This window comes from Schistocerca gregaria, chromosome 5, assembly GCF_023897955.1.
Source record: "Schistocerca gregaria isolate iqSchGreg1 chromosome 5, iqSchGreg1.2, whole genome shotgun sequence".
NCBI classification, from domain to species: Eukaryota; Metazoa; Arthropoda; class Insecta; order Orthoptera; family Acrididae; genus Schistocerca; species Schistocerca gregaria.
The window spans coordinates 660,794,543-660,809,521 of NC_064924.1; the positions used below are offsets into that span (position 1 = coordinate 660,794,543).

At 40.2% G+C, this 14,979-nt stretch overlaps 1 protein-coding gene across 2 annotated transcripts in view; it reads left to right on the plus strand.

Annotated features, from left to right (window-relative positions):
• LOC126272657 (chitin synthase chs-2-like) overlaps positions 1–14,979 on the plus strand; it is a 248,861-nt gene that overhangs the window by 69,045 nt on the left and 164,837 nt on the right. For both annotated transcript variants that reach the window (XM_049975666.1, XM_049975667.1), the window contains 2 exons: positions 3,860–4,153; positions 5,365–5,577. In XM_049975666.1, the coding sequence (XP_049831623.1) occupies positions 3,860–4,153; positions 5,365–5,577 (507 nt within the window). The remainder of the gene's footprint in view (positions 1–3,859; positions 4,154–5,364; positions 5,578–14,979) is intronic.

A 14,979-nucleotide genomic window follows, 5' to 3' on the forward strand; every position in this document is an offset into this window, starting at 1 on the left:
TCTTGCAGCGCATGATAGTGTAGGGGCGTGGCTTGGGTGGGGTTGACAGAAAGAGGAAGGTGAGAGCGCTGGGAGAGGATGTGGGTGCAGGAGATTACTGGAGATTGAGGTCAGAAGGAATGCAGGAAGAAAGTATGTGTTTCAAGGATAATTGCTATCTACATAATTCAAAAAATCTGGTATTGCGGGGAAGGATCCAGATGGCTTGAGTTGTGAAGCAGCCATTGAAATCAAACATGTTGTACTCAGCAACGTATTTCATCACTGGGTGGTAAACAGTGATTTTGGCCAGTTTGGCAGTGGCCATACATTCTTGAGTACAACTGTTTGGCAGTCATGCCCACTGAAATACTGTGCAAAAATTGCAGCAGAGCTAATATATGGTGTGGCTGCTTTCACGTGTGGCTCTGCCTCTAATCGGGTGGGATAAGCCTATGGTGGGTCTGTCCACAAAAATCCTAGATATTACAGAAGTTTCAGTCCTTTACAAAGGCTTCGCCTTCAGCCCTACACCTGACACCAACCTATATGCTTCTCAAAATCTATAAACCCAACAATCCTGGATGCCCCATAGCAGCTGGTTACCATGGTCCCACTGAAAGAATCTCCACTCTTCTCAACCAACATTACAACCAGTTGCTTGTAGCCTAATTTCTCACATTAAAGCTGTTAACCACATTTTTCACTGACTCTTGACCATCCCCACCCCATGACCACTTGGATTCCTACTCATTACTGTTGATGGCATCTTCCTATACACCAGCATTTCCCATGCCCATGGCCTTGCTGCTATTGAACACTCTCTCTCGCAATGTCCTTCCAACTCCACACCTCATTCCTTATACGTCCTACCAATTACATCCTCACTTCTCCTTTTATGGGAAGGTATATAAGCAAATACATCCCTTCTAATAATTTCCGGGTATGCAGCCGGATCCCGTCGACTTTCTGCCATGATATTTCGGCCCAGAGATGTCCGGCCATCATCAGGTGAGTACACAACTACTGAAGAGCCCAGGTGCAATCATGGTATTTATGCCGAATCTTGCACATGCGAAATGTACTGGCATCCTACAGCGTATGCGTCACGTGTTGACGAAATATCGTGGCAGTATGTCGACAGGATCTGGCTGCATACCTGGAAATTATTAGAAGAACAAATACTCCGGGAAAATCTCAGAAGTCACATCAAATACATCCCTGTTGTGAGCACAGGCATGGCACCTTCCTATGCCAAGCTGTTAGTGGGCCTTGTGGAGTAAACCTTCCTAGTTTCCCAAATCCCTTGTCTGGTTCAGGTTCTTTGATAATATCTTCATGACCTTAACTGAGGATCAAGATGCTGTATCCTAATTTCTTCAAGGCCTTAGTTCCTTCACTCCCATTCTTTTCAACTGGCTCTCCTCAACTTTGGGGCATTCCTTACGGACACCTTGTGAACTACTGTGATTATGAAAGATCATGTCTCTAGTTCTGCTTCAACTATACTGCAATACAAAACTTCTCAGTACTTATTCACAAATATTTGTAACCTGTAGCATAAGAATGTCATGAATACAACCTGCAACATCATTCTTGTCTTAATTATCCAGCATTAAGAAAATCTAAGTTTTTGACTTCCAGATTGTTGATGAAGTGCATTTAGTGTCTTATTTTGTAGATTTTCATGATTTGGACTTCTGACTGCAGTTATACGGTGAAATATTTGAAAATAATTTGAGCTAGGCTGAAAATTTCAAGGCATCAGCGGTAACTGAGTTTTGTTGACCCCATGCCATTCCCTTTGCCATGTGCGGAAAGGTAAAAGTCTGAGTTGTAGCATAGGTGGTATCAAGGAGTTGTTTCTCCTATTCTGTTGAGTGAGTGGGCCACCCTTTTGGTGGTGATACAAAATCCTGACAGTGCTGTGCACCTTTTGGAGCAATTTTAAACAAATGGTCAACATGCAACCTGTCATGAATTTGTATCCAGTTCTGTGGCTGGTGGAATTATTGGCAAAATTGTCAGGCGGCCAGTATTTTTCCTGGACTGACCTGCACGAGGCCTACCTACAGGTGCCATTGGACACAGTCTCTCCAGGAATTTATCAGCAGTTGATTCAGGACACTCCCTGTTGCATCAGTTACCTGGATGACATCTGGGTAAGGACCCTATCAGAGAGGAGCATTTATTAATCTTTCAGTCAGTTTTCCAATGCTTCCTGGAGAATTGTTTTAGTTGCAAGCTGGAAAAGTGCAGTTTTTTCCTCCTCACAGGTGCATCCTTTTGAGACATGTGCTTAGAAAAGATGGCCTTGTCATGACAGACAACAACATCAAAGCTATCATCAACCTGTTGGTGCTCAAGAACCTGCAGGGGCTCAGGTCTTTTTTGGGTAAGATTTTGTATTATTTCTAGTTCATCTCCCGAGTTGCACACATCTTCCAGCCTCTTAACTGGCTTCACCAGAAGGGCGTTAAGTTTATCTGGTCTGTGGACTGTCAGTGGGCTTTTCATGCCCTCAAGTAATGTTTGTGCTCTGCTCCCTGTCTGGCTTATATTTATGCTGGGTAAACTTTTAACCCCGGCATGTGACACACCCCAGTACGGAATTGGTTTAGTCTTGTCCCATGACAGTCTGAATGGTACTGACCAGCCTATCACCTACTCTTCAAAGACACCTTAAACCACACAGCATAATTATTCAAAGGGAGTTAAAAAGTTTCACATTTTCATGTATAGGGCAAGGTTCCTCTTCAGCAACAAACAAAAGCCACTGGTTTCCTTCCTTGGCCCTCATTCCAAGCTGCCACATAGTACGGCCCACCAATTTCAGAGATGGGCCCTTTTTCTCAGTGGCTATTGCTATGAAATTCATTATCACTCCTCTGCCAACCATGCCACTGTTGATACATTCTTGCGGCTTCTGGTGGGGTCCAATCCAGAGTTCAATCAGCTGTAGGCCAAACTGTCCTCCACATTGCAGACTGCCATTGTCCGTGCATTGTTGGTTATTTTTACCATTGAGGGATTCTCCAGGACTGCAGTCTCCAATAGCAGTAGGCAATTTGTGTTGCAGTTGCTTGAAGACTTGCATTTGTAATGGTATTGGCATCTGACTACTGCCCCATTCATCAGGCTTCTAACTTGGAGATGGAGAACTTCGTGCATATATTCAGGAGCAACAGTGTCTGCCTCTTCCCACGATGCCAGTTAGGCCCAGTCCTGGCAGCAGGGTTGAGTATCCGGGTTTCATGGTGAGCCACAAAAATCGGCAGTTGTTTGTGGGGGATGTCACTAGGGATTAGCTGACCTGTGATGCAAATCAGTTGCCCCTCACACTGTTGGGATGTCACCACCAATCTTATGATCTATCAGGTGATAACGTTGGTCACGGTGTTGTTATGGGCACAGGCTACCACATGCAATTGTGTACTCCCCCGGTGCTGTGTCCTCCACTGTCCTCTCATTGCCTGCAGTGTGGGGGCCCCAGTGAGACTTGCATCTCCACCTGCTAATGTGGAGCCCATGGATTTTGATCTGCCCTCCTCCTCCTCCTCCTCCTCCTACTCCTACTCCTCTGCCTCCTCTCCCCTGGTCATTATCGATCCATTACCAGCCTGTGAAGTGCCTGAACTGACCAGTGTAGTGTAGCAGCATTGTCACATCAGTGCAGGTACTAAACATACAATCTCTAAATATTTGTACTGTATTGAAAGTTTAGCATTGTGACTTCTTCCTCAAACTGAAAGACAGACTGAGAGATGTGTTTTTCATTAAAATGTGCAGTAATCAAAAGTATAACTTATTGAAAATTATTTTTAAGAATGTAAGAATTATTTTCAGAAAACAGAAATTACAGGGAAATATAATTTTGCAGGTGGTGAAAAACAATTTGCTGCAGAATTACCTGAAGAAGAAAGAGTGGCATGGATGTGGTGTATACTGATTGCGTATGCTGTCCCAGAACTAGGCACATTCATCCGTGCATCGCGAATGTGCTTTTTTAAAACTGTAGCAAAACCATCCCTACCAGAGTTCCTTATTGCCTTCTTTATGGAAACGTTTCACACAATAGGCATGGCACTTCTTTTCTTTGTCATTCTGCCCAGTCTTGATGTGCTGAAGGGTGTCATGTTGACAAACTGCTTTTGCTTTATTCCTGGTGTGCTTGGTAAGTTTTTTGTTGAACACGTTGACATATACACTTTTTTAAACGCAAGAAGTGATCAGAATAGCTGTTTATGCACTGTCAGAGGAGGCTAGCATTTGTTAAAGGAATGAAATAATTATTCCTTGCTGTGAGTTGGAAATGGTTACTAACTCCTGTGAGTTGGAAATGGTTTTTAACTCATAGGATGTTACAGCTTTAATAATTTATATTCTTTCATGTAGTCATTAAACTGATGACATTTCAGTTGCCTATGAGAAAATGTTTTGACATTTTATGGGACTGCTAATGTTCATGTATATGGGAGGTTATAACACAGTTATTTTATTTTGTATGTAATACTACCAGGGATGAATTGCATTTTATGTGATAGTGCATTTTGTAGGGATGGGATGGGATATGCAGTGCAAAATATTTCACATTGAAAAAACTAATTATGTTCATAGATTTTATGTGGAAGTTCAGGTGAGTAATTTGAAAATCCGAATCACAGTGCCATGTTTTTGCTATTCCATACCTTCTGGCAATGCTTTGAAAGAGTATTTCATTTAAGTAATAAGAATAGAAAAAATTATTATAAATTACCAACATCTAAAAGCTGTAGGCATTGTACATTTGGGAAAAGAACTATAGACTAATTAAAATTTTCAGTATTTTAAACTGAGTCTTATTAATTTTAGGATTGTGAAATCTGACTGATATGCCTATTTCTTAAGTAATATTTCTAAATAGCTGTATTTATACATTAACAACAATTTGGAAAATATTACTGCTCACCATACAGAGGATGCATCGACTCACAGACACAATCAAAAACACTACTAAAATATTAAAGCTTTTGAAGAAAGTCCTCCTTCTGCAGTAGAAAAGACACAACACACATTCACACAAACATAACTCTGCTACTCATGATATAAAAGACACAATGAGTCGCAAGAAGGCACAGTGATGAAGACTGCTAAAATATTAAAGCTTTTGGAAAAAGTCCTTCTGCAGTAGAAAACACACACATATTGACACGACCACAACTCACACACTGCAACTGTCTTTTTGCTTTTACTTGTCGGCAATTCAGCATCTCCTCTATATTGAGAAGCAATCTATCATTTCCATACTGGACTTTCAGTTGTTTCTATTTACACATTAAGTTCATGTTATTAAATATATGATAGAATTTGAACTGCAGTCATAGTACATTATTTGCAACTTCACAGCTATTGCCTCAAGAAATATGAATGAGCCAGGACGTCCTGTTAAATTAGTTGCTGATGTTGCTGCTACAGCCATTCAGGCTACAGGATTTGTAGTATGGCCAATGTTAGAAGGAAGTGAAAAACTTCAGTTGTGGTTGATTCCAGTCACAACTATCTTTATTTCATGTGGATGGTGGGAAAATTATATTTCTGCAACAGAGAATGCACCTCTAGGTAAGTTAAAGTACTGATATCACACTGTTCATTATTTTCACTTGAGAGGATATAGAATTTTTTGCAATTAGTTGCAATATTATTAAGACTGAAAGAAATGACCTGTTATCTTAATGCTTGCACTTTTAATAAACTGGTTCAGCAAACAGTACAAAACTCTTACCAGGTTTCTGACAGTGCAAATTTATTAACTTTCCATTTGAATAGACAAGGTCAATCTCTTTGAACATTTGGGATGATGGAGGATGCGATAGAACCCAGCCACCATTAACCGACAATACTTTTGTAATGATCACTCAAATGGTTTTTGATATTGGCCACTATATGAAGAGTTGTATTAACAAAAAAAGGCATTTATCTTTGGTTGTGTACGTAATGAATTTTTTCCTAGAAAACTATGATGTTATGTTGTCAGCAGCATTAAATACAAACAACTGAAGTAAATTGCTCAACACTAAAAATTGATAAATGAGGTATCTCAAATATATCATCATCCAAGGTACTGGGCTTACCTTTGTTTTTAGCAGACATAAATTAATAAAAAAATTAAAAGGAATTTATAAATTGTAATGATTATTGATAAAATGAGTAATCAAAGTCTTTATGTCAACCACATCAGCTACAATGATCCCCAATCTTTGTAGCAGTGAAAATATAAATCTTACTGAGATCATAAGTCATTGCCCAGTACATTTTACCACACCCCTTGCACTTCACCTGGAAGTGGTAATGGGCACTGTTACAAACATCTAAAGTATTGAAACTTCCTGGCAGATTAAAACTGGGTACTGGACCAGAATGCAAATCTGGGTCCAAGAGTGAATATTGATTCTGAATATAATTTTAAGATTTTCATGACTAATATAAGGGTAAAGAACTCTCCAGGCTGCATGTACAAGGAGTAGACATGAAGTTTTTACCACCACAAAAAAATTCAATCTGTATTCATAAGAATTACATATTAACCCTTCACTGTGACAAATTTTTCCCAACAATGTATGACTTGGTGGAGATCTTGGTTGTAGAATTCTGTATTTTGGCTATTCAGGAATCACCTTAATTGGAAATGCCTGCCAAACAAGGGTTTATTTATTGAAGAAAGAGGAAGAAGAAAAAATTGTTGCTATGTTAGGAGAGTATGATGAGGCAGTTGAAGACAAAATTTGATAGTGCAAATAAGCAGCATTTGTGACTGTGTCCTGTGCAGAATGAACTGGGGGGTTGTCACGGAGAAAAGGCACGCCCTTGGACCACTTAGTATGACACTGTCATCTTGATAGTCTCTTGCCGTCTTGTAAGCAGATTTTCAAGTGTGCTCATGTGATGGTTTGCCCTGAACAAGCATACCTGTTAGAATCTCACCATGACAGCCCCCCCCCCCCCAAAAAAAAAAAAAAAGCATCGCTTGCTTTTTTATGGTGGTAAATACATAAGTTTGCTCTCCTTACTTTGTTTCTTTGTCTTAGGACCATAGCGATATACCCAGCACTCACTCATGGTAATTAAGTAGCCTGAAACAGGTGAAACATTTCCACTACTGGCTCAGTTTGCCGGGCTTTTTGAATAGGTGTGAGCAGTTACATAACCCAGGAGGTGGTGACCTTCATCACATTCAAAATGTTGTACAAGATGTCAAAAACTGATCCATGACTGCCTTTTGCTTTTTTCACCATCACTTCAGCTGCAATATGCTTGTCTTCAAGCACCAGGGCTTTTGGTCCCCTTTTCATTACTGACTCTACCCAGTGAGATGATCTGTCACTTTGTTCTTTGACATTCAAACTCATCTGATCACAAAGGAAATATCTGCACCCCTAACCACTTTCATAAGATGGTGCATTGTTACTGTGCACTTCTACTAACTCAGCTTGTGTTGGCACTGTTACATGAGTTAGATTGTTCTTTTGTATCCTTATAACACATTGAATTTCTTTAACAGTATCAAAAAATACAAAGAATAAAAATAAGCAACTGAATACTGATACACAGATTTTACTCTGGGCAGAATTATGACCACCATTGTTAGCAATCCTTTTCAAGAGCACAACAAGCAAGACCATTGATTCATTCATTAAGTCAGTCAGTCACATATAATGTTTCATAAACCTCATCAAGATGAAGAGCCTATAGGAATGTGAAAGTAGTCAAGTTAAACATCGACAGGCAGAGGCAGACACTACGGGCAACTTCTATTAAAGTATACTAACCACAAATTACGAATAGTGCTACTCTGCTTGCACCAGCATTTACTGAAACTACTTTTATGTATGTGTAGAGGAATAAAAGTAACAACTCACTGAATAATAGAGCCACTAAGTATTCGATAAGCCTACACTTCACTGGCTTTTGAATAAATCCTTGACTGAGCTCGAATACGGACACATGCACATGCGTGCACTTGCTTTCTCTCTCTCTCTCTCTCTCTCTCTCTCTCTCTCACACACACACACACACACACACTCTCTCTCTCTCTCTCTCTCTCTCTCTCTCTCTCTCTCTCTCTCTCTGAAACACACATTTTGACAATGTAATGTAATTGGATAGACCAAAAATACAGTTGCTCCTTCTTCCAGCAAAGGGTTGAAGGATTGAAGTTGAGGACACCCTATCCACATTCCTTCAGAAACTCAACACATTATCCCCCACTCACTTCATATGAGCCTACTCAACTTGACAAGCCACCTTCCTCGATGTCGAATTCCAGCTCAAAGATGGTTACATCAGTACCTCTGGCCTTATCAAACCTACCAAACACCAGCAATATCTCCACTTCAATACCTGCCACCCATTCCATACCAAGAAGTCCCTTCTATACAGCCTAGCCATCCATGGTCATCACATCTGTAGTGATGAGCAGCCCATCTTCAAATACACTGTGGGTCTCTCTGAGGCCTTTTCAGACTATAATTACCCTCCCACCTTGTATGAAAACAAATCTCCTGTACCTTATCTTTCCAGTCACCCACCACTTCCCAAAGTCCCATCATCCAGCCACAGTGGACTCTTCCCCTCTTGACTCAGTACCACTCAGGAGCAGAGCAACTCGATTACATTCTCTGCCTGGGTTTTGACACTTCTCATGGTGTCTTGAAATGAGAAACATCCTGCCCACTATCCTTCTCAACCCTCCCACAGTGGTATTCCGCCAACCACTGAACCAACACACTATCCTTGTCCATCCTTACACAACCCTTGCTCCCAACCCCTCGCCTCATGGCTCATATCGGTGTAATAGATTTAGATGCAACACTGGTGCCATACCTCCTCCCACCACCACTTACTCCAGTCTGGTCACAAACACCACCTATCCCATCAAAAGCAGGGCTACCTGTGAAACCGGTCATGTGATCTACAAGCTGACTGTAACGACGGTGCTGCATTCATCATGGGCATGACAGCCAACAAGCTTTCTGTCCATTTGATGGTCACTGACAAACTGTGGCCAAGAAACAGCTGCACCATCCCGTTCCTGAGCACGCAACCCAACATGACACTCTACATTTCAGTGACTCTTCACAGTCTGTGCCATCTGGATCCTTCCCACCAACACCAGATTTTTTGAATCGCACAGATGGGAACTTCCCTTCCCTGTTCCCATTCCTGCACTACACAGAACTCTATTCAACCAATGCACCCACAGTCTTTTTACTGCCCTAACTTCCATCCCAATCTCTGTCTAATCTATCGACTGCAACTAGCTGCCCTGTGCTCTCTCCAGTCATCCTTGTAAGTTCTCACAAGCTGCATTTGTCCTACCCCACCCCTACTCTGCTATCCCTCCCCCTCCTCGCCCAGTCTCCTTATCCTCACCACCCAACTGCCTCACCCATCATGCTCTGCTGTTTGCAGTGTGACTTCTGCTGCAGAGACTGTAGTCATATGTGTGTGAGTTATGTTTGCATGACTCTGCGTGTGTACGTCGTCTATTTTCGATGATGGTCTTGTTGGCCGAAACCTCACTGTCCGGAAGTCTTTTCATTGTGCCTGTCTACAACTTAGAAAATGTAGTAACAATCCTTTCCATAATACTTTCCATAATAGAGCAGTTGAACAGTTGAACGGAATGGATAGTGTCTTGAAAGGAGGATATAAGGTGAACATCAACAAAAGCAAAACGAGGATAATGGAATGTAGTTGAATTAAGTCAGGTGATGCTGAGGGAATTAGATTAGGAAATGAGACACTAAAAGTAGTAAAGGAGTTTTGCTATTTGGGGAGCAAAATAACTGATGATGGTTGAAGTAGAGAGGATATAAAATGCAGACTGGCAATGGCAAGGAAAGCGTTTCTCAATAATAGAAATTTGTTAACATGGAGTATTGATTTAAGTGTCAGGAAGTCATTTCTGAAAGTATTTGTATGGAGTATACCCATGTATGGAAGTGAAACTTGGACAATCAATAGTTTAGACAAGAAGAGAATAGAAGCTTTTGAAATGTGGTGCTACAGAAGAATACTGAAGATTAGATGGGTGGATTATATAACTAACGAGGAGGTATTGAATAGAATTGGAGAGAAGAGAAATTTGTGGCACAACTTTACCAGAAGAAGGGATCGGTTGTTAGGACATGTTCTGAGGCATCAAGGGATCACCAATGTAGTACTGGTGGGCAGCGTGGAGGGTAAAAATCATAGAGGGAAACCAAGAGTTGAATACACTAAGCAGATTCAGAAGGATGTAGGTTGCAGTAGGTACTGGGAGATGAAGAACCTTGCACAGGATAGGGTAGAATGGAGAGCTGCATCAAACCAGTCTTAGGACTGAAGACCACAACAACAACAACAACAACAACAACAATACTGTTACATTCCATCTTGGATTTTCCGTTGTTTGAAATTACTGCACTATGCATACTAAATGCAAATGTCTGAAATAAGAAGAAATTAAACACACAGGGATGTATTATCATACGCAGTGGGTTTCTTGCATAGTCTCACTTGAACAGTGTGACAAGCAGCTAGGCGACGTTTCATATAATGCCTTCGTGCGGTGCCACATCTTCCATAAGTAATGTCTGTGAAACCTGCTTCTAGTTCTCCTGCCAACTGTTGCGATCAGCTGATCAAGTGGTGATCACTGACACCAAGTCTAAAGTTCCTTACTTCACCTACTGCTTACAGCCACTCTGTGCAATGCCAGCTGCTGCCTCTGCTGCTGCAGTGCCACACCATCTCAATATGACTCACTCACTCTGTCCTCTAGCTCTCTACGTGAAAAAAAAAATTACCTTGCATATTATCAGTCCAGTTTAGTATAATGCATGGCCTCTGACACCTGCTATCCTGATGTGCTTAGCAACACTTTTATGTAAATTATAACTCTCTGCATCCTGACATGATACTCTTCAATTATTTTCTCCATATTAAACATGGTAATAAGAAAATGTTATCCAAAATACACATAAAAGCACTGCACACTAGCCCACTGCTTGAAAAATAAAGATAGTCAATCAAACAATGAAAATAAGGCTTTCTAACTGCTATCACTTATTATCTAGTGTCTCTGTCACTTTCTTCTGCTAGTCATCATTTTTAAACAAGACTGTTTGCATTTGTGTCATATGATGCCAACCAAACAGTCCACTTTTTACTTTTATTTTCCAGGACCCCATACACCATTTTCTTCATTCTGCATTCTGTTGTAACCCTGTGTAGTAAGTGTACGCAATTAAAGAGCATGCACCTCCATGGCTGGTCTAAAGAGGCCGCCTCGTACGGATGGCTTTCATTTCATTTTATTTTATTATCTTCCTGTAAATCTTTTACATGATGTAGGAATTGTCACAACAAAGTTATCATACTAGTACAAGTACTACAGACATAATAATGGAATATCACTTTCAAGGCATTTTCTAAAAGTACAAATTTAGACATATAAATTAAAATTTTTGGCTATAAATTTACACACAATCAAAGAACTCATCTACATCATAGAAAGTTTTGCTTAAAAGGTAATTTTCAAGCTCAGTCTTAAATTTTACTTCATCTATTACTTCCTTCGTGTACACTAGCAGAGAATTGTAAAGTTTTATTCCAAAATAACTTACATGCTTTTGGGTTTGTGCTGTTCTTACCCTTTCTACATACAAATTCTTACGAGTTCTAGTATTATAATTATGGCAGTCCTCATATGTGCTCTTGTACACAGAATGTTTTTAAAAATATACAGTGATGGTATTGTGAGTATTTGCAGTTCTTTGAAAAGGGGCCTACAATGAGTTCTTGGAGAATTATTTGTTATGATTCGTATAGCTCTTTTCTGAAATTTGAAGATATCTGTTAAGCTTGATTTAGTTTTACCCCAAAACACTATGCCGTAAGACACGATGGACTGAAAGTAAGCAAAATACTCTAGTCTAGTACAGTCTGTGCTGCATACTCTAGATAATATCCTCAATGCAAAACATGCCGAATTGAGCCTGTGGGATAAGTACTTGAGATGGTCTTTCCAAAAACTTTGTGGATTGTACACTCTCTATCTTCTTATCCATTAGTTTTAACAGGAGGTCGATATCTTGAGTTTCTTTGCCATACTGTATATAATTTGTTTTACTTAGATTAAGTGTTAACTCATTAGCATTAAACCAATGTAGAATAAATTTCAGGACTATATCAGTTGTGGTGGTTAATGATTCTTTATCTTCACTTATAATTATGCTAGTGTAACCTGTGAACAACATTATTTTGGTAGAAATATTAGGATTTTTTTATGTCATTTATATTGAGCAAGATTAATAAGGGACCAAGCACACTGCCCTGTGGGACACCTATTTCCAATTTCTTTGCATCTGAGACCCACTTGATTTTCTGATTTTTATGTTCTGCGATGATTTCTACCACCTGAGTTCTATCTTGAAGGTAAGATTCAAACCACTGCTTCACAACTCCCTTTACACCTATTCCCTCCATCTTGTTTAACAGAATTTTGTGATTTACTGTAACAAAAGCTTTACATAATCTAAGTTAATTCCCACTACACTTATTTTAGTGTTGAGACTCCTGACAATCTCTTTGGTGTAGGAATGGATAGCTGATTCTGTGACGTGGTCCGAGCGAAAGCCATGTTGATTGCAGTTTAGAAGTTTGTGAGCAGCTAAGTAATTTATGAGTCTGGTTTTCATTAATTTCTCTAGAATTTTTGAAAATGACTGGAGAAGGGATATTGGTCTACAATTTTCTACCTTGTATGGATGTCCTTTTTTAAACAGAGGTCTAACCTTAGAGATTTTCAACCTCTCAGGAAACACACTTTTGCTGAAAGACAAACTGGCAATATGTACCAGGGGCTTCATAATTTGTTGGGCAACTTTTTTTTATTATTGACACAGGCACTTCATCCACACCTGCAGACATTTTTGATTTTAGACTCTTTTATCACCTTTAATATTTCATTATCATTTGTGGGAGTCAACAACATACTACTGTCTACTTTTGGGGCTGTTAATTTCTCATGTTTAGTAAAGTTTTTACTTAATAACACTTGTTCACTTAAAAAGTAATTATTAATGTAATTTGCCAGAGTTTCATCTTTTAATTCAATATTTTCACTATTTTTGAGTACTATTTCCTGATCCTTGAGGCCCTTACCTGTTTCCCTTTTCACAATTTCCCGAATAGTTTTTGATTTATTGCCTGATTTTCCTATTAATTTGTCATTACTTAGTAATTTTGCTTTTGTAATTACTTTTCTATATATATATATATATATATATATATATATATATATATATATATATATATATATGTCTGCTTGTGTCTGTGTATGTGCGGATGGATATGTGCGTGTGTGTGTGCGAGTGTACACCTGTCCTTTTTTTCCCCTAAGGGAAGTCTTTCCGCTCCCGGGATTGGAATGACTCCTTACCCTCTCCCTTAAAACCCACATCCTTTCATTTTTCCCTCTCCTTCCCTCTTTCCTGACGAAGCAACTGCCAGTTGCGAAAGCTTGTAATTCTGTGTGTGTGTTTGTGTGTTTTGTTCATGTGCCTGTCTGCCGGCGCTTTCCCGCTTGGTAAGTCTTGGAATCTTTGTTTTTAATATATTTTTCCCATGTGGAAGTTTCTTTCTGTTTTATTTATATATATATATATATATATATATATATATATATATATATATATATATATATAATTGTTGGGTTCAAATTAATGACGATGTAAATAAAACAGAAAGAAACTTCCACATGGGAAAAATATATTAAAAACAAAGATTCCAAGACTTACCAAGCGGGAAAGCGCCGGCAGACAGGCACATGAACAAAACACACAAACACACACACAGAATTACGAGCTTTCGCAACTGGCAGTTGCTGTACATAGCATCCTCCTACAGGCCAACCGCAAATTAGAAATTAGAACAACATGCCACCCTCCACCTCAAAAAACTATCCAATCTCCTGGTTTCCCACCTCCGGAAAGGCAACTCACTCACCCTCCACAACCTTTCCAACAAACCTCAACCTCCTCTCATTGCACACAGACCCAGTCTCTCCCATCTACTCAATCTCCCACTTCCAGCTCCACTGCCCCCAACACCTCAAAATTCTAGTCAACACAATCTGGAACCACAACACCCCAATTCAGTAGTTAACCTTTCCTCCAAACCCCTCTCCCAATCCGAAACCTCTGTCCTATCCAAAGGCCTCACCTTCAGCCCCACTCCCAGGTTCAACCAAACTGCCCTTGTCAAGGATTTACTGTCCTACACTCGTAGTCTCTGCTGGAAATATCACTTTGCCACGAAGAAAAACAATCCTGATCCCACTCCTAATGATCAAACTCCCCAAGACACTATCCAAATTGAACCCTGCCTGCAACAGTTCCGTCCTCCATCACAGCGGGACCCACCTCCTCTTCCTCAAAATCACCCTCTCCAAACCTTCCAGGAATTTCTCACTTCCAGCCTTGCCTCTCAATCTTTCTTGAAAAACCTTAATCCTACTCCCAACATCACCACAGCCGAATCCCAGGCTATCCGTGATCTGAAAGCTGACCGATCCATCATCATTCTTCCGGCTGACAAGGGTTCCACGACTGTGGTACTTGATCGTCGGGAGTATGTGGCTGAGGGACTGCGTCAGCTTTCAGACAACTCTACATACAAAGTTTGCCGAAGTAATCCCATTCCTGATGTCCAGGCGGAGCTTCAAGGAATCCTCAGAACCTTAGGCCCCCTACAAAACCTTTCACCTGACTCCATCAAACTCCTCACCCCACCGTCACCTCGCACTCCTACCTTCTACCTACTTCCTAAAATTCACAAACCCAAACATCCTGGCCGCCCCATTGTAGCTGGTTACCAAGCCCCCACAGAACGTATCTCTGCCTACGTAGATCAACACCTTCAACCTATTACATGCAGTCTCCCATCCTTCATCAAAGACACCAACCACTTTCTCGAACG